Below are 18364 nucleotides of genomic sequence, written 5' to 3'. Positions count from 1 at the left end.
TTGGTAAGTGAGAGAGAAGCCATATTGTTTGCAAAGGTTAGCTTTTTACTTCTTTGCAGATTTATGCCCTGTGGCTTCTATGCCCAGCACTTGTCTCGAGGTATCTTTACCACCTGGAGGAATTATGATACTCGGTAAATTCGATATGACGCACAAATTCTATTTAAGGGTTGTAATTAGGAAGGAAGAAGAAAAGCTATAGATGTAGCATATGAAGGAAACATGGGAGAATTGATTATTTCTTTGACATATCTTCTTGTAGAGTACCTTAAGTATGTATAGGTTTTAAACTACTAACTAATTTGCACACACATATTAACATAATAGGAATACGGTGACATAAACAAAGCAAATCTATAATTACCATCCATCTCCAGTGAAGCCAAGAAAACCATTTAGGCACCCTAGGCATTTGTGAAAATTTATCTATGATATGATGGATATTGTCCAACTGTACTTGAACCATCAGACAAATTAAAGCAGCCCATTTCTGGGATCTGTTCACATCCCATATGTTCTTTTAACCATAGATAGTCTATACTCATGAGATTTTGGAGTGCTACACCTTGCACCCCTCCCAACTCCTGGTTGAGTTCCAACAGTACAGATCCGGTCAAATTCGTTGTCTCACTGTATGCACATGCCAGCCTAGACATCTCCCTCCTCATTCCAGTGGCAAGTCCAGGAAACGGTGTGGTGGACGCAGCCACAACCGCAGCATCACCCAGATCCCTGTGGAGGCTTTTTGATGATCATCCCCTGGCACGAGTCCTCCTGAGAGTGCTGATGCTGGAAGCTCCTCCTCATATCGTATCTTAGTTCATTTTCTGGGTATCCAAGCTAGGCCTTGATCTTCTGCATAGAAAGAAACAGACCCTTTGCCCACACTTTGACATGCCCTCTATACCACTGTGCAGAACTCATTGGAGGTCAGCACACAGTAACTGCTTTTTTTTTTTTTTAATTAAGAGAAAGGAATATTATCAGAAAAGAGTACCTCCATAGCTGATCATCTGACACCCTTTAAGTGATCAACATTAAGGATATTTAAAGCATGCGTTGATCTTTGATTTACCAATAGTTTTATCCTGTCAAGGAGTAATCCCCTTTTTCTTTTCTTTCTTTCTTTCTTTCTTTCTTTCTTTCTTTCTTTCTTTCTTTCTTTCTTTCTTTCTTTCTTTCTTTCTTTCTTTCTTTCTTTCTTTCTTTCTTTCTTTCTTTCTTTCTTTCTTTCTTTCTTTCTTTCTTTCTTTCTTTCTTTCTTTCTTTCTTTCTTTCTTTCTTTCTTTCTTTCTTTCTTTCTTTCTTTCTTTCTTTCTTTCTTTCTTTCTTTCTTTCTTTCTTTCTTTCTTTCTTTCTTTCTTTCTTTCTTTCTTTCTTTCTTTCTTTTCTTCTTTCCTTTCTTTTCTCTTTCTTTCTTTCTTTCTTTCTTTCTTTCTTTCTTTCTTTCTTTCTTTCTTTCTTTCTTTTCTTTCCTTCTTTCTTTCCTTCTTTCCTTCTTTCCTTCTTTCCTTCTTTCCTTCTTTCCTTCTTTCCTTTCTTTCTTTCTTCTTTCTTTTTTTCTTTCTTTTTTTTTTTTTTTCTTTTTTTTTTTCTTTCTTTCTTTCTTTCTTTCTTTTCTTTCTTTCTTTCTTTCTTTCTTTCTTTCTTTCCTTTCTTTCTTTCTTTCTTTCTTTCTTTCTTTCTTTCTTTTTTTCTTCTTCTTTTTTCTTTTTTTCTTTCTTTCTTTTTTTCGTCTTTTCTCTTTCTTTTTTTTTTCCTTTTTTCTTTCTTTCTTTTTTTCTTTTTTTTTTCTTCTTTCTTTTCTTTCTTTCTGTTTTTTTTTTTTTTTTCTTTTCTTTCCTTTTTTCTTTCTTTTTTTCTTTCTTCTTTCTTTCTTTCTTTCTTTTTTTTTTTTTTTTTTAATTTTTAATCTACCCTTACATGAAGAATACTATGTTTACTATGCTCTCCACTATATCAGGTCCCCCCTAACAACCACATTACGGTTACTGTCCATTAGCTTAGCAAAATGTTGTAGAGTCACTACTTGTCCCCTCTGTGTTGTGCAGCCTACCCTCCCCTTTCTCCTCCCCCCCATGCATGCTAATCTTAATACCCCCCTTCTACTTAAACCCCCCCTTATCCCTCCCTGCCCACCCATCCTCCCCAGTTCCTTTCCCTTTGGTACCTGTTAGTCCATTTTTGGGTTCTGTAATTCCGCTGCTGTTTTGTTCCTTCAGTTTTTCCTTTGTTCCTATACTCCTCAGATGAGTGAAATCATTTGGTATTTCTCTTTCTCCACTTGACTTATTTCACTGAGCATAATACTCTCCAGCTCCATCCATGTTGCTTCAAATGGTTGGATTTTTCCACTTCTTATGGCTGAGTAGTATTCCATTGTGTATATGTACCACATCTTCTTTATCCATTCATCTACCAATGGACATTTAGGTTGCTTCCAATTCTTGGCTATTGTAAATAGTGCTGCGATAAACATAGGGGTGCATCTGTCTTTCTCAAACTTGATTGCTGCGTTCTTAGGGTAAATTCCTAGGAGTGGAATTCCTGGGTCAATGGTAGTTCTGTTTTGAGCATTTTGATGAACCTCCAAACTGCTTTCCACAATGGTTGAACTAATTTACATTCCCACCAGCAGTGTAGGAGGGTTCCCCTTTCTCCACAGCCTCGCCAACATTTGTTGTTGTTTGTCTTTTGGATGGCAGCCATCCTTACTGGTGTGAGGTGATACCTCATTGTAGTTTTAATTTGCATTTCTCTGATAATTAGCAATGTGGAGCATCTTTTCATGTGTCTCTTGGCCATCTGTATTTCTTTTTTGGAGAACTGTCTGTTCAGTTCCTCTGCCCATTTTTTAATTGGTTTATTTGTTTTTTGTTTGTTGAGGCATGTGAGCTCTCTATATATTCTGGACGTCAAGCCTTTATCGGATCTGTCATTTTCAAATATATTCTCCCATACTGTAGGGTTCCTTTTTGTTCTATTGATGGTGTCTTTCGCTGTACAGAAGCTTTTCAGCTTAATGTAGTCCCACTTGCTCATTTTTGCTGTTGTTTTCCTTGCCCAGGGAGATATGTTCAAGAAGAGGTCACTCATGTTTATGTCTAAGAGGTTTTTGCCTATGTTTTTTTCCAAGAGTTTAATGGTTTCATGACTTACATTCAGGTCTTTGATCCATTTTGAGTTTACCTTTGTATATGGGGTTAGACAATGGTCCAGTTTCATTCTCCTACATGTAGCTGTCCAGTTTTGCCAGCACCATCTGTTGAAGAGACTGTCATTTCCCCATTGTGTGTCCATGGCTCCTTTATCAAATATTAATTGACCATATATGTTTGTGTTAATTTCTGGGGTCTCTAATCTGTTCCACTGGTCTGTGGCTCTGTTCTTGTGCCAGTACCAAATTGTCTTGATTACTATGGCTTTGTAGTAGAGCTTGAAGTTGGGGAGTGAGATCCCCCCTACTTTATTCTTCTTTTTCAGGATTGCTTTGGCTATTCGGGGTCTTTGGTGTTTCCATATGAATTTTTGAATTATTTGTTCCAATTCATTGAAGAATGTTGCTGGTAGTTTCATAGGGATTGCATCAAATCTGTATATTGCTTTGGGCAGGATGGCCATTTTGACGATATTAATTCTTCCTAGCCATGAGCATGGGATGAGTTTCCATTTATTAGTGTCCCCTTTAATTTCTCCTAAGAGTGACTTGTAGTTTTCAGAGTATAAGTCTTTCACTTCTTTGGTTAGTTTTATTCCTAGGTATTTTATTCTTTTTGATGCAATGGTGAATGGAATTGTTTTCCTGATTTCTCTTTCTATTGATTCATTGTTAGTGTATAGGAAAGCTACAGATTTCTGTGTGTTAATTTTGTATCCTGCAACTTTGCTGTATTCCGATATCAGTTATAGTAGTTTTGGAGTGGAGTCTTTAGGGTTTTTTTATGTACAGTATCATATCACCTGCAAATAGTGACAGTTTAACTTCTTCTTTACCAATCTGGATTCCTTGTATTTCTTTGTTTTGTCTGATTGCCGTGGCTAGGACCTCCAGTACTATGTTAAATAACAGTGGGGAGAGTGGGCATCCCTGTCTGGTTCCCGATCTCAGAGGAAATGCTTTCAGCTTCTCGCTGTTCAGTATAGTGCTGCCTGTGTGTTTATCATATATGGCCTTTATTATGTTGAGGTACTTGCCCTCTATTCCCATTTTGCTGAGAGCTTTTATCATGAATGGATGTTGAATTTTGTCAAATGCTTTTTCAGCATCTATGGAGATGATCATGTGGTTTTTGTCTTTCTTTTTGTTGATGTGGTGGATGATGTTGATGGATTTTCGAATGTTGTACCATCCTTGCATCCCTGGGATGAATCCCACTTGGTCATGGTGTATGATCCTTTTGATATACTGTTGAATTCTGTTTGCTAATATTTTATTGAGTATTTTTGCCTCTACATTCATCAGGGATATTCGTCTGTAATTTTCTTTTTTGGTGGGGTCTTTGCCTTGTTCTGGTATTAGGGTGATGTTGGCTTCATAGAATGAGTTTGGGAGTATTCCCTCTTCTTCTATTTTTTGGAACACTTTAAGGAGAATGGGTATTATGTCTTCTCTGTGTGTCTGATAAAATTCCGAGGTAAATCCGTCCGGCCCCGGGGTTTTGTTCTTGGGTAGTTGTTTGATTACCGTTTCAATTTCTTTGCTCGTAATTGGTTTGTTTAACTTTTGTGTTTCTTCCTTGGTCAGTCTTGGGAGGTTGTATTTTTCTAGGAAGTTGTCCATTTCTTCTAGGTTTTCCAGCTTGTTGGCATATAGGTTTTCATAGTAGTCTTTAATAATTCTTTGTATTTCTGTGGAGTCTGTTGTGATTTTTCCATTCTTATTTCTGATTATGTTGATTTGTATTGATTCTCTTTTTCTCTTAATAAGTTGGGCTAGAGGCTTATCTGTTTTGTTTATTTTCTCAAAGAACCAGCTCTTGGTTTCGTTGATTTTTGCTACTGTTTTATTCTTCTCAATTTTGTTTATTTCTTCTCTGATCTTTATTATGTCCCTCCTTCTGCTGACTTTAGGCCTCATTTGTTCTTCTTTTTCCAATTTTGATAATTGTGATGTTAGACTATTCATGTGGGATTGTTCTTCCTTCTTCAAGTGTGCCTGGATTGCTATATACTTTCCTCTTAAGACTGCTTTCGCTACGTCCCACAGAGGTTGGGGCTTAGTGTTGTTGTTGTCATTTGTTTCTATATATTCCTTGATCTCTATTTTGATTTGTTCATTGATCCATTGATTATTTAGTAGCATGTTGTTAAGCCTCCATGTGTTTGTGAGCCTTTTTGTTTTCTTTGTAGAATTTATTTCTACTTTTATACCTTTGTGGTCTGAAAAATTGGTTAGTAGAATTTCAGTATTTTGGAGTTTACTGAGGCTCTTTTTGTGAGCTAGTATGTGGTCTATTCTGGAGAATGTTCCATGTGCACTTGAGAAGAATTTATATCCTGTTGCTTTTGGGTGTAGAGTTCTATAGATGTCTATTAGGTCCATCTGTTCTAGGGTGTTGTTCAGTGCCTCTGTGTCCTTACTTATTTTCTGCCTGGTGGATCTATCCTTTGGGGTGAGTGGTGTGTTGAAGTCTCCTAAAATGAATGCATTGCAGTCTATTTCCCTCTTTAGTTCTGTTAGTATTTGCTTCACATATGCTGGTGCTCCTGTATTGGGTGCATATATATTTAGAATGGTTATATCCTCTTGTTGGACTGAGCCGTTTATCATTATGTAGTGTCCTTCTTTATCTCTTGTTACTTGCTTTGTTTTGAAGTCTATTTTGTCTGATATTAGTACTGCAACCCCTGCTTTCTTCTCACTGTTGTTTGCCTGAAGTATGTTTTTCCATCCCTTGACTTTTAGTCTATGCTTATTTTTGGGTTTAAGGTGAGTTTCTTGTAAGCAGCATATAGATGGGTCTTGCTTTTTTATCCATTCTATTACTCTGTGTCTTTTGATTGGTGCATTAAGTCCATTTACATTTAGGGTGACTATTGAGAGATATGTACTTATTGCCATTGCAGGCTTTAGATTTGTGGTTACCAAAGGTTCAAGGTTAGCTTCTTTAGTATCTTACTGCCTAACTTAGCTCGCTTATTGAGCTGTTATATACACTGTCTGGAGATTCTTTTCTTCTCTCCCTTCTTATTCCTCCTCCTCCCTTCTTCATATGTTGTGTGTTTGTTCTGTGCTCTTTTTAGGGGTGCTCCCATTTAGAGCAGTCCCTGTAGGATGCCCTGTAGAGGTGGTTTGTGGGAAGCAAATTCCCTCAGCTTTTGCTTGTCTGGGAATTGTTTAATCCCGCCATCATATTTAAATGATAGTCGTGCTGGATACAGTATCCTTGGTTCAAGGCCCTTCTGTTTCATTGCATTAAGTATATCATGCCATTCTCTTCTGGCCTGTAGGGTTTCTGTCGAGAAGTCTGATGTTAGCCTGATCGGTTTTCCTTTATAGGTGACCTTTTTCTCTCTAGCTGCCTTTAAAACTCTTTCCTTGTCCTTGATCCTTGCCATTTTAATTACTATGTGTCTTGGTGTTGTTCTCCTTGGATCCTTTCTGTTGGGGGTTCTGTGTAATTCCATGTTCTGTTCGATTATTTCCTCCCCCAGTTTGGGGAAGTTTTCAGCAATTATTTCTTCAAAGGTACTTTCTATCCCTTTTCCTCTTTCTTCTTCTTCTGGTATCCCTATAATACGAATATTATTCCTTTTGGCTTGGTCACATAGTTCTCTTAGTGTTGTTTCATTCCTGGAGATCCTTTTATCTCTCTCTATGTCAGCTTGTATACGTTCCTGTTCTCTGGCTTGTATTCCTTCAATGGCCTCTTGCATCTTATCCATTCTTCTTATAAATCCTTCCAGGGATTGTTTCACTTCTGTGATCTCCTTCCTGACATCTGTGATCTCCCTCCGGACTTCATCCCACTGCTCTTGCATTTTTCTCTGCATCTCTGTCAGCATGTTCATGATTTTTATTTTGAATTCTTTTTCTGGAGTACTGGTTAGGTCTGTCTCCTTCTCAGGTGTTGTCTCTGTGATCTTTGTCTGCCTGTACTTTTGTCTTTTCATGGTGATAGAGGTAGTGTGCAGAGCTGGTACAAGTGACCACTGGAAGAGCTTCCCTTCTTGTTGGTTTGTGGCCTTCCTCACCTGGGAGAATAGCGACCTCTAGTGGCTTGTGCTGGGCAGCTGTGTGCAGACAGGGCTTCTGCTTCCTGCCAGGTTGCTATGGGGTTTTTCTCCGCTGTTGCCATGGGCGTGGCCTGGCTGGGGCTGCTCCTCCAAAATGGTGGAGCCCTGTTGGAGGGGGAGCAGCTGGGAGGCTATTTATCTCCGTAAGGGGCCTCTGTGCTCCCTGCTGACCAGGGGGTTAAATTGCCCAGAGATCCCCAGATTCCCTGCCTCTGGTCTAAGTGACCTGTCCTGCCCCTTTAAGACTTCCAAAAAGCACTCTCCAAACCAAAACAACAACAGCAACAATGATAGAGGGAACAGAAAAAATAAAAAATAAAAATAAGGAAAAAACACTTGATTTTTTTTTTGTCTTCAGGCCCCGGTTCCAGGCACCTGCTCACTGGTCCTGCTGCCCTGCCTCCCTAGCACCAGTGTCCCTGTCCCTTCAAGGCTTCCAAAAAGCACCCACCCACTGGTGCGGGAAAAATGTGCGATATTCTTTGTCCTCAGGCGCCTGTCCCAGGCACCTGCTCACCAGTCCCACTGCCCTGCGTCCCTAGCACCAGGGTCCCTGTCCCTTTAAGGCTTCCAAAAAGCACTTGCCAAAAAGAGAAAAAAAAAAGGGGAAAAACGCGTGATTTCCTCCGTCCTCAGGTGCCGGTCTCAGGCACCCACCCACCGGTCCCGCAGGAAAAAACGCGGGATATTCTTTGTCCTCAGGCGCCATTCCCAGGCACCCTCTCACCAGTCCCACCACCCTGCCTCCCTAGCACCGGGGTCCCTGTCCCTTTAAGGCTTCCAAAAAGCACTCGCCATAAAGAGGAAAAAAAAGGGAAAAAACGCACGATTTCCTCCGTCCTCAAGTGCCAGTTTCAGGCACCTGCCCACCGGTCCTGCAGGGAAAAACGCGGGATATTCTTTGTCCTCAGGTGCCGGTCCCAGGCACCTGCTCACCAGTCCCGCCGCCCTGCCTCCCTAGCACCGGGGTCCCTGTCCCTTTAAGGCTTCCAAAAAGCACTCGCCAAAAAGAGAAAAAAAAAAGGGGAAAAATGCGCGATTTCCTCCATCCTCAAGTGCCGGTCCCAGGCACCCGCTCACCAGTCCCGCCACCGTGCCTCCCTAGGAACAGGGTCCCTGTCCCTTTAAAGCTTCCAAAAAGCACTCGCCAAAAAAAAAAAAACGGCTCCGGTTTCTTTCCACCCGCCAGGAGCCGGGGGGAGGGGCGCTCGGGGCCCGCCAGGCCGAGGCTTGTATCTTACCCCCTTCCCAAGGCACTGGGTTGTTGCAGGTGTGGATGTGGTCTGGATGTTGTCCTGTGTCCTGTGGTCTCTATTTTAGGAAGATTTTTCTTTGTTATATTTTCATAGCTCTATGTGTTTTTGGGAGGAGATTTCCACTGCTCTACTCAGGCCACCATCTTGGCTCCACCTCCTAGTTCTTGCAGGTTTTTAAAGAACATTTATCTCTGAAACCTTTTCGGTCTCAACTCCTCTTTGGGAGATAGTTTTTCATTTGTTCTTGTCAATCTGATGTGAAAGATTGTTCTTTTCAGTCTTGTTCTTATCATTCATATGTATAAATAGCAAGACTTAAAAATGTCAGACCAGAAAGGCCATGAAGCATGTCCAATGAAAGTGCTTATCAGATTGACCTTGACCTTGACATTTTAGGGGAAAAAAAAGCATTTGAGTTTTCCTGTAGTAATAGTTCTAATGGTAATAGAGATTTGCAAAAACTTATTCCAGAATTTTGGTCTGTTAATGTATGTTATAGAAATCCACATAGGCTTCTGGATAAGACAGACTGGGTTTTTATTCAGGTCCCTCAGCTTACTAGCTCTCTGATGTTGGAGAAGATAGGTGGCCTTCATGTGCTTTAATTTCCTTATCAATAAAAGGAAGATGATAATGCCTTGCATAAAGTTTGTGAGGATTAAATGAGGAACTGGTATGTGAGGCACTCAGTTCATTGTCCTAGTAAATGCTCACAGTAGATGATAGCTCTAATAGTTTCCATATAGGGGAAAAGATTAAATAATCTGTATATCTATTCTCTTAAGGTTTAAAAAGTTGGAATTAAACTTCAGTGCATGTAGTTTGCAAATATTTTTATTTTTCAGAGGGATAAATTAAACTGAGTGACTTTATAACAATGAGAAATGTGGGGTATATTAGTAATAAATGGCATACTCATGGATAATAGTTTTAAAATTATTGATTATATTAAATATTTATTTAGTTTCCATACCATAGCAATTGATTTGGAAGGTGATTTTAGAGTATTTGCATTCAGTCAATCTAGTTTCTTTATATCTTCTCTATTGCATCCCTATTATATCCTAAAAATCAGCATGAGAAATCTTACATGTCAAACTAGAATTTATGTGTATATGTATATTAGTTTTGTTTTAAAAATGATGTAAGGTAGAAAACTCATGATTTCCCCTCCAAAGCCTCCACATTTCTCTTCCTTAGCAAGTCCAGTGATTGATATTTACTCTGAGGGGCTTTAGACCTTTATTTAAGTGAATCCTTCTTAGACTAAGCCTGAGTTACACTTACTCTTGATCTTGTATGGTTTAATGTAAGCCCCCGTGTTGGTATTGTGCTATTCTCCTTGCCTACTCTGTGGTATTTTGTATCACAAAAGTCTGAGGCTTGGTGACAAATGAGATTATCTTTGTGGATTTTTAAAGAAATAATGAAATACAGGCAAGTAGAGAAAGTAAAATAATGACATGCTATATACCCATTTATCTATCAGTTAGCAGGCTTATTGTGTATGTTTTATCCTTGATGGATAGCTGAATAAATTACATTAATAATTTTTTTAAAAAGGTGAAACCAGTTGTAGGAATACTTCTGCTGGGATAGAAGGATAGAATTTATTGTATAATCAGCTGCCTTGATTACCTTTTAGGACAGTCATCAACAGCCCAGTCCAGAGAAGTGTTCAGCAAGGGCCTGCTCACAGCACTCCGAGGGGTTGCTTTCTTGAGGGTGGCACCCACTAAGGGACATGTGTGTCTCAGGTTGCCTCGGGGTGTGCTATTGGTAATGGATGTTTTGAAAATTCACGGTTTCTTTTTAAAGTTTGTCATTTATTAAGAATTACAATTTGATCATTTTTATAGATTATAAAACTAATATGTTTTTATATTTAAAGGAAATGGTGGCTACATAAGGAAGTTAATATTTATGGTTCAAAGGCATGTTAAATATACTGACAAGATTAACCTATTTGCTAGTCAATGTCAGTTTAAAGGTTGCATTCTCGTTTTTCATTACAGAAGCATTTTTTAGCCATCCTTTTCTTGAGCAAGCTCCAGTAAAAAAGTGTGAGTACCCATTTTTTGCATCTTTGCTTAAAGGGTGAATGCAAGCTTAAGGAAACATTAATATTTTTATATCACAAAATTAATTTTTTATTAGACATCTCAAGATTTCATTGAGGTTTTCTTAAATACCTCTAGTTGTGTTTATTTAATTATAGTTCTGCTTTTCATTCCAAATCCAAGTTGAAATAGTTTTAATAATTGCTGCATTTTTAGTTTCCTCCACGGGAAATGTGGTAGAAATAAGTAGGTGAATGTAAATTTTCGGTCAGAGATGTAGTTTGGACAGGTTTTATTCTGCACTGGCATGTGGTCACACCCCAGGGTGGTGTGTCTCTCTCTGTTCTCCCCAGCCTGCCCAGTCCCAGTGCCCGTGTACATCGGCTCCGTGTCTGGAAGCTCCTGTGGCAGCTCCCCACCGTGTCGTTTTGCCTCTCCACCAGTAAGTGCAGATTTTATACGATAATTTCAGAGTCAGTGCTATCGCATCTGTTCACAAGTAGAGCCCACAAATACACTGAGATGTTGTCTTTATGCCTAGTGTTTACTAGTGCAGCTGAGGCTTGGAACAAGCATTACTGTAGAATCAAATGGACATGGTTTTGGACCTCTGCCCTTATTTAGCTGTGTTAACTTTCAGCAAGAAATGTCACCTCTCTGGGCATTTTCCTCTGAACAGTGAGTACGGGAACACTGAGCACTCTTACTTTGTTATGCCACATGGGCTTGGGAAGGATGATACTTACCAACAAGGGCACTATATGGATGTTATTGAATATTTATTTGATCTGAATATCATGAACAGCAGAGTGGCATTTATAGCACATAGAATTCCTAATGGTGGAACAGTGACCTCTGAGCCAGATTTCACTGACACATTCCCCTAGTCTTGTTACTGTCCCTTTAGGATAGCTCCATTCCAGCCTCTTTCTCCCCTGAGGTCCTCAAGTCATCTCCTCCATGGCGGTCTTCCCTTTAGTCTGAGTCCTTCTTCCTGATCCTGAGGACTTCTGGTCACTGCCTGTCCTCTTCTCTCCTAGGATTTCACTTTGCCTGCTTCTGTACTTTTCCAGACTGGCCCTTCCCCCAGGTCTCTGTTGCATTCTGGAAGGTTTGTGACCTTGGGGTTTTTCATAAGCTGAAGGTCCAAGGGCTCTTGTGTCAGCTATTGTGAGTATTTTCCAGATTAGCCTGGCAGACATGAATATCTTGAATTCTGCTGACAGAGGATGAAGGAGTCATAATGGAGGTGATTGTATGATTAGCAGGTTCAACTCAAAGGTTTAAGAGCACAAGGCTTGAGCGCTTCCACATTCTTTACTTTGCTATATTAACTAGAACAAGTGACTTAATCTCTCCATAAAGTGAGTATAATTTACCTACTTATTTCTAAGGATAAATGGTAGACCACTAAGTACAGTGCCTGGCACACAATGTATACTCAGGAGGTAGCAACTGCTGTTTTATTGTTTTCCAGGGCCACCTGATAGCCCATAGCTAAAGCATATAACAAAGCAGCTCGTTGCAAGTCCTAAAACTGGCAAAAAAACTTTTTACACCACCCTGTAGACAGACTCAAACCAAACAGAAAAAGCAGACAGGCTAATAATACATTATATTCCCATGAATTAAAAAAACTAAGAGGAAAGAAAAGCATTGTATATTTCCTGTTTCAGTTGGGAATATATATATATATATAAAAACTACTGGATTTGAAGTGACTGGGGAGAAATGTAGAAGAAGTGCACTGACATGGAAAGACGACAGGCTTTATTTGGAGCCAGGCAGAACTGGCTTGAGTGCCGGCCCTGCTTCCTGTGCACCCTGTAACTTTTGGCATGTCAGTTCCAGAGATGAGCCATGGCTTCCTCACCTGCAATACAGGCTAAAGTAAGTTTTGTTTGAAGAGCAGCCCTAGTGAGTACTTGATAAACTGCAGCTATTGCTGTGAAGTATATACTTGACACAATGACATACCTAACACGGAGAGCAAAGGTTATATTAGAGAAAGGCACAGCAGGGAAGAAGCTAACTGTGGATGAGACAGTGACCAAGGGATGAAAGCAGGGCCAGAAGAGGAACACTGGACTGGAAAGTGCTTTGGCTGTGGTTTGTTGCAGGGGATGCACTGACAGAGCGGCAAACAAGGAGCTAGGCTGGGGCCACCAGGAAGGGTGGGGTGGGGTGCTAACAGGACAGTAAGGCCTGCAGGCGCACAGGGGAGGCATATCTGGATGCTAAAAACTTTTGTGGAAAAGCCATTTTTAGAAGATCTTTATTGAAAACTAATGCTTGAAATGAAAATAAAAAGGAAAGTAGGAATGTTTCTGTATAACTCTCGGTTAGTGAGATTAGAAGAACACGATGGTTTGATAGGCCCTGCTTTTAACATAATCTGCCAAAAGTAGGATAACTTCATATGGTGCATCCCCTTCCAAGGCTGGAATAGACGGTTATACTTAGGGTTGATCCACACAGGCATGCACATTAACATCCTGCCACAGCCTCACACAAATATCCAGCTGCTACCTTATTCCAAAGAAATCTTTGAAAGGAAAAAATCCAAAAAACACATAACAAAAAATCTAAATAGCTCTTAGTTATGATACTGGCTATAGGTTAAATGCTGTTTAGCCTATTGGTTTCATAACATCTATTAAATGCTTACTTTGTGTGAGGTTCTGGTTGATACTAATGAATGAGATGACCAGGTCCGTCACATTAAGGAGCTTTAGTTTAATTGCATGGAGAAAAGGTTGGTAAATCAGTCACCATTAGACACATGTGTATATACCTTTATTGCCTGTGGCAATGTGGGTGAGGGGCATGAAATAAGCCTGAGAACTCAGAAGGGGCTGCTCGGAGGAAGGCACTGAGCTGAGTTTTGAAGAAAGAGTTACAAGGTGAGTTAGTAAGGAAATGGTGTTATTGGCAGAGGAGTCCCATTCATGAAGTCACGGAAGCATGACCTGCTAAAGGAACTCTGTAGCCCCCCATGGCCACATAAATTGAAATTTGTTAGAATTAAGTGAAGGTAAAAATTCAGTTCCTTAGTCATGCTAGCCAAGTATTCATTTCAAGGCCACCATACTAGACAGCTCAGGTATAGATAGAACTTGTTTCAAGAAGTTCTCTCGGACAAGGTCACTGTGCAGTTCAGTTTGGCAGATGTAGACTGCACTGGTAGTGTGGTGGGGAGGTAGGGAGGAAGAGGCTGTATCTAGACAGGATCTGGGCACTGAGCAAACTAGTTCAAGCTTTATCTTCAAAGCTGCAGAGCCATTTTAATGATTTTAAGTGGGGATGTGATAGGATCCACTGTGTATTTTGGCTGGATTCTTGTAAAAGCAGGGTGGAAGGCAAGATTGGAGACAGGTAGAGAGTAGAGTTCTCTCTGTTGGAGTAAAGACAACAACTTGAGACAATTATAACTGTTTTGTTTTGTTTGTGGAGCATCTGAGCTAGGGCCATAGGAAAAGAGGAGATGAGGGGCCAAAGATAGGTGGAATTTGCAGAGCTTGGAGATGGTTTGAACTTGGGACTTAACGGAGACTGAATGGCTGGATGATGGATCGCCCAGTTGGGAGCAGGGGGTGGAGGGACTTGGAGCATGCAGGTGATTAGTTAGTGCTGAACAAAGGGGTCTAGAGCTCCTCAGTGAGGGTCTAGGCTGCAGAGGAGGTGCTTCACCTGCAGAGGTGAAGGTAGTGTCAGCATAAAAAGTATGAGGAACAAATGGTCCAGAGTGGCACCTTGGGGAATTCTATATTCTGCTTCTCTTCTCTCCTTTAATGGGCAAATGAGAAGCAGGTTCCCACAAAAAAGAGTAAGAAGTAGGAAGAAAAGCAAGAGCCAGGTCACTGAAGGTGGCGTGGAGTGTCAAGGGAAGAAGTCTGCAGTGCAAATGTGGCAGGGAATCCAGGTGACAGGGACTAGAGGAAGCTGTGTGCACAGCCTGGCGATGGGAGTTGATAAGCTTAATGAAGGCAATGTGGATAGTCGGAGGCAGAAAGTGGGTTGTGGTGGGCTGACACACAGGTGGGGAGTCTGGGTCAGTGAAGAATGATAATTTCAAGAAACACTGTTAAGAATGGAAGAAGTGAGAGAGGGTGGTAAGTGAGAGAGTTGCAGCAATTTGTAATGTGAGGAAACTAAACATGTTTCTGTGCAGGGGGAAGAAAGGCAGAACAAAGGGAGAGGCTGAGAATGTGAAGAGCAGAGGGGAGGCAATCCAGGTCCCTGATGATGCAGAGGAGAGTGGAATCAGAGCACAGGTGGAGAGATGCACTTTGTGAGGAGAAGCATCTCTTCCACTGTGAGGGTTGCTGGTGCTGATAATTAGATGAATAGCAGGGGAAGAACTGAGAAAGTTCCTGCCAGCCACTGGAAGACGTTTTGGAGTTAGATACTGGAATCACATCTCAGCTTGACTGCCATTTAGCTGTGTGACTTGGGCAAATCTCAACTTCTGAGTTTTGTTCATATATCTATATCTATATCTATATAATATATATATATATATATATGTATATGAACAGGATTTCAGGATAGTACTGAAATTACGTGATGTATGGACTGCTCTTAACACTGCGTAGCCCAGGGGTGATGGTCAGTAGGTTAGTTCTCCCAGCTTCCCTTTCTTTCAATACCTCCAGACATAAGGTCTTCTTAGAGACTGATAAGGAGATTTTATGTCATTTGTATGTCACACACACAGAAGTGATAAGGAGATTAGAGACTGATTTCATTACATAGTGACATTCAAAAGAGTGCTAGCAGTGAATTGGGTATTTAAGATGTGTTTTAAAGAGCATTGTGTAGTATCTTTCCTTAAAAAGAAACTAAGGTTAAACAGGGTGATGGGAGACTTAACACAGTAAGTTATGAAGTTCATCATTCTAGAATACCATTATATAACGAAGATGTTCAACTAGAGTTGCCACTTGAGCCTTTGAATGAGGCAAATGCCAAAAGATGTATAGCTTCTTATGCCTAAGTATTTGTTTATATGCTTTTCTTCCCTCTTGTCCTATCTCCCACCAACCAGCTCCTACCGCTAATAAAAGAATAGCAAAAGGAACACAACCATACCTGTAAGGTTTTCCAAATCTTTCTTTCTGGTAGTGTAAATAAGTTTCTAGGCTTAATTCAGTTATGCTTATTGATTTGTTTACTCTTTTATATAACACGGTCTTTTGCTTTCTTGTCTTTTCTTCACTGGGGGTTTAAAACTTTGTGTACAGGGTGTCATTAATTTAAAGTCCCTGGACATTTTGTTTTAGCCATTAAGTGAACAGTTATTGAGTATCTGCATTGCTAAGCTGCAAGCTGAAACTGGGGATGTTGAGATGACAATAACTCTCCTCAGAAAGTTTGGGAGAGGCAGGCATATTCATGCAATAAATGATATGGTTAAGTATCATTTTTGGAAAACATTTTAGAAGTCTTTATGCAAAGATACTTTCCTTTAACTTTGCTTTTCAAAGGGAAAGATTTTCCAAAGTAATTAATGGCTAATCTAATAGCCATTAAACCCCTTAGCCTAATGGCTATTCTGACTTGCATTTTATTATTAGGCCAGTTTTAATTTTCTGTTGTTAATTTTAGTCCCTTCCAGATATGCAGCATATTCAGGAAGAAAACTTATCCTCCCCACCACTGGGTCCTCCCAGCTACCTACAGGTGTCCAAAGAGTCTGCCGGCACTGGCAGCAGGGACTCCTCCTCTGACACGGATGACTTTGTTTTGGTTCCACACAGCATCTCGTCAGACCACTCATGTGAGAATTTTTTCTACTTGTATGCATTATATTTCTTAATTTACTAGACTAGTACTTTTTAACCTTTATATCATACTCTCTTATGTAGGGCACCTTTTCAAATGGACATTTTATTTAGTTGTTTGCATGCCTAGAATTATATGTCTACCTCTCTAAAATCTGCGTAATTATCTTCCATGAAACAATAAGTTCACATTTTAAAGGCAGATGAAAACTGTATGGCAATGATCTCAAATTCTGTTTGTATCTAAATGGAAAGAGAGAAGCCAGCAGAATGAGAAAAATTATATTTAAGAAAAGGAATCAAAGGAAGACCTCTTAGAAAGAACGTCAGAGTCAAAGGAGTCCTAAAAACAATCTGGATGATGTTCAGAAAATACTGGCGTAAGTTCAGGAATGAACTTCATAAATATATGGGAAGAATTCTTTTAAAGGCAGCAGAAGCCAAGCTGACAAAATACAGTTAGTGTTCCGAAGAACAGTGAAGGATGCCAGAAAAATCTACAAAAAAGTCAGACAACACTGTTAAAAAAGAAGGAACCGTGGTTTGTGAAGGAATAGGATTAGGAAAGCTGGAAATTCAATCACTTTAATAACTGAGTGAGATCAAGTTGACTATCTTGTACAGGAACAGATGGTTAGAGAACTTTGTATCAGGAGATCTGTGCAGTTATTTGTCAGATACTTACTTAATAGCTGTCCTGAGCTGGTGGTCGTGAGAGCAGGAACGCCCAGACCGCACATCAGGACGCGTTGGCAGGTGAGGGGAGAGCATAGAGGCCACAGCAGCAGTAGGTGGCGGTGCGTGACAGGTGCTCCAAGGACTGGGGTGACCTTGAAAAGTCACCCAACCCAGTGGTCTTATTTCATTAAAAAAAGTAATTAAAGCTTTTAAAATTAGGAAGTATTTCAAACAGAAAATAATACAGCAGATACTCAAATCACCCACCATGCTAATTTTGTCACCATTTTGCCATGTTTGTTTTAGATGTCTTTTTTTAAAAAAAGATACAAAATGCTATAGGTATAGCTAAAGTCCCTTTGCTTATTTTACTCTTGCCAGACGTATATTCTTCCTGTAGATATTTTTATAATTCTACGTATGCCTGTATCCATAAATAACGTGTGTTTTTGTGTTCTTACAGTTTTAAGTAAATGGTGTATAGAATGTTTGTTTCTATAGTTTGCTTTTTTATTCAAAAATTTTCTGTGTCAAGATACATATCTGAATTTTACAGTGTGGCTAAACCAGTTCATCCATTTCCCTACTGATGGCTACTTGAGTTATTTCTATCTTGTCACTATTCAAAATGTAACAGGCATCCTCATGCCATATTTCTTCCAAGTGGGTATTCTAGACCTAATGTACAGCTTCAACTCTATAAGTACTGGTACAGACAAGTTGTAGGCAACCAATAGTCTCTGCCATGCTCCACCGATGTTATAATGATACCTTCTAAGATTTTTATTTATTTTTGTATTTAACTTTACCTGGAATTAATTTTTATAGATGGAATAGAGTGGGGATCTATCAATTATCCCAGCATTGTTCATTAAATATTCTCTCCTTTCTCTACTGACATGCAATTCCAGATTTGTTATATCAGGTTTATGTAAAAGATTGGGCTTGTTTTGCAGTTTTCTATTCCATTGGTCTATTTGTCTATAATTGTAATCATTTAAAAATTCTTGTATGTCTGTGTGTGTGTGTGTGTGAGATGGGGTAGAGGATGGTGGTAGAGAGCATTATGGAATTCTTTGGAATCACCTTGGCTATTCTTGGCCCCTTTTCCCTTACATAGTTTAATTCAACTTGACAAATCCTACAAAAAAACATTTGGGGATTTTGATGGGAATTCTATAAAACCCATTTAGGGACACTTGATCTTTACAGTATTTGTTTACTCAATATTTGTGCGTTCCTCCACTTATTTAGATTTCTTTAATGTGTTTTGATACATATTTATACTTTTCTACATAAAGGACATTCACGTCTTTTGTTTTATTCTAGTTGCCTTTGTTTTTTGTGTGTG

General features: G+C 39.6%; 1 protein-coding gene across 6 annotated transcripts in view; it reads left to right on the top strand.

The window, feature by feature from the left end:
- Positions 1-18364, top strand: part of ULK2 (unc-51 like autophagy activating kinase 2) — a 163639-nt gene that overhangs the window by 53856 nt on the left and 91419 nt on the right. For all 6 annotated transcript variants that reach the window (XM_037012928.2, XM_037012924.2, XM_037012937.2 and 3 more), the window contains 3 exons: positions 10508-10555; positions 10906-10994; positions 16160-16331. In XM_037012928.2, coding sequence (XP_036868823.1) covers positions 10508-10555; positions 10906-10994; positions 16160-16331 — 309 coding nt within the window. The remainder of the gene's footprint in view (positions 1-10507; positions 10556-10905; positions 10995-16159; positions 16332-18364) is intronic.

This window comes from Manis javanica, chromosome 4 (assembly GCF_040802235.1).
Source record: "Manis javanica isolate MJ-LG chromosome 4, MJ_LKY, whole genome shotgun sequence".
In the NCBI taxonomy this organism is placed as follows: domain Eukaryota; kingdom Metazoa; phylum Chordata; class Mammalia; order Pholidota; family Manidae; genus Manis; species Manis javanica.
This window is presented reverse-complemented; position numbering and strand designations above follow the sequence as displayed.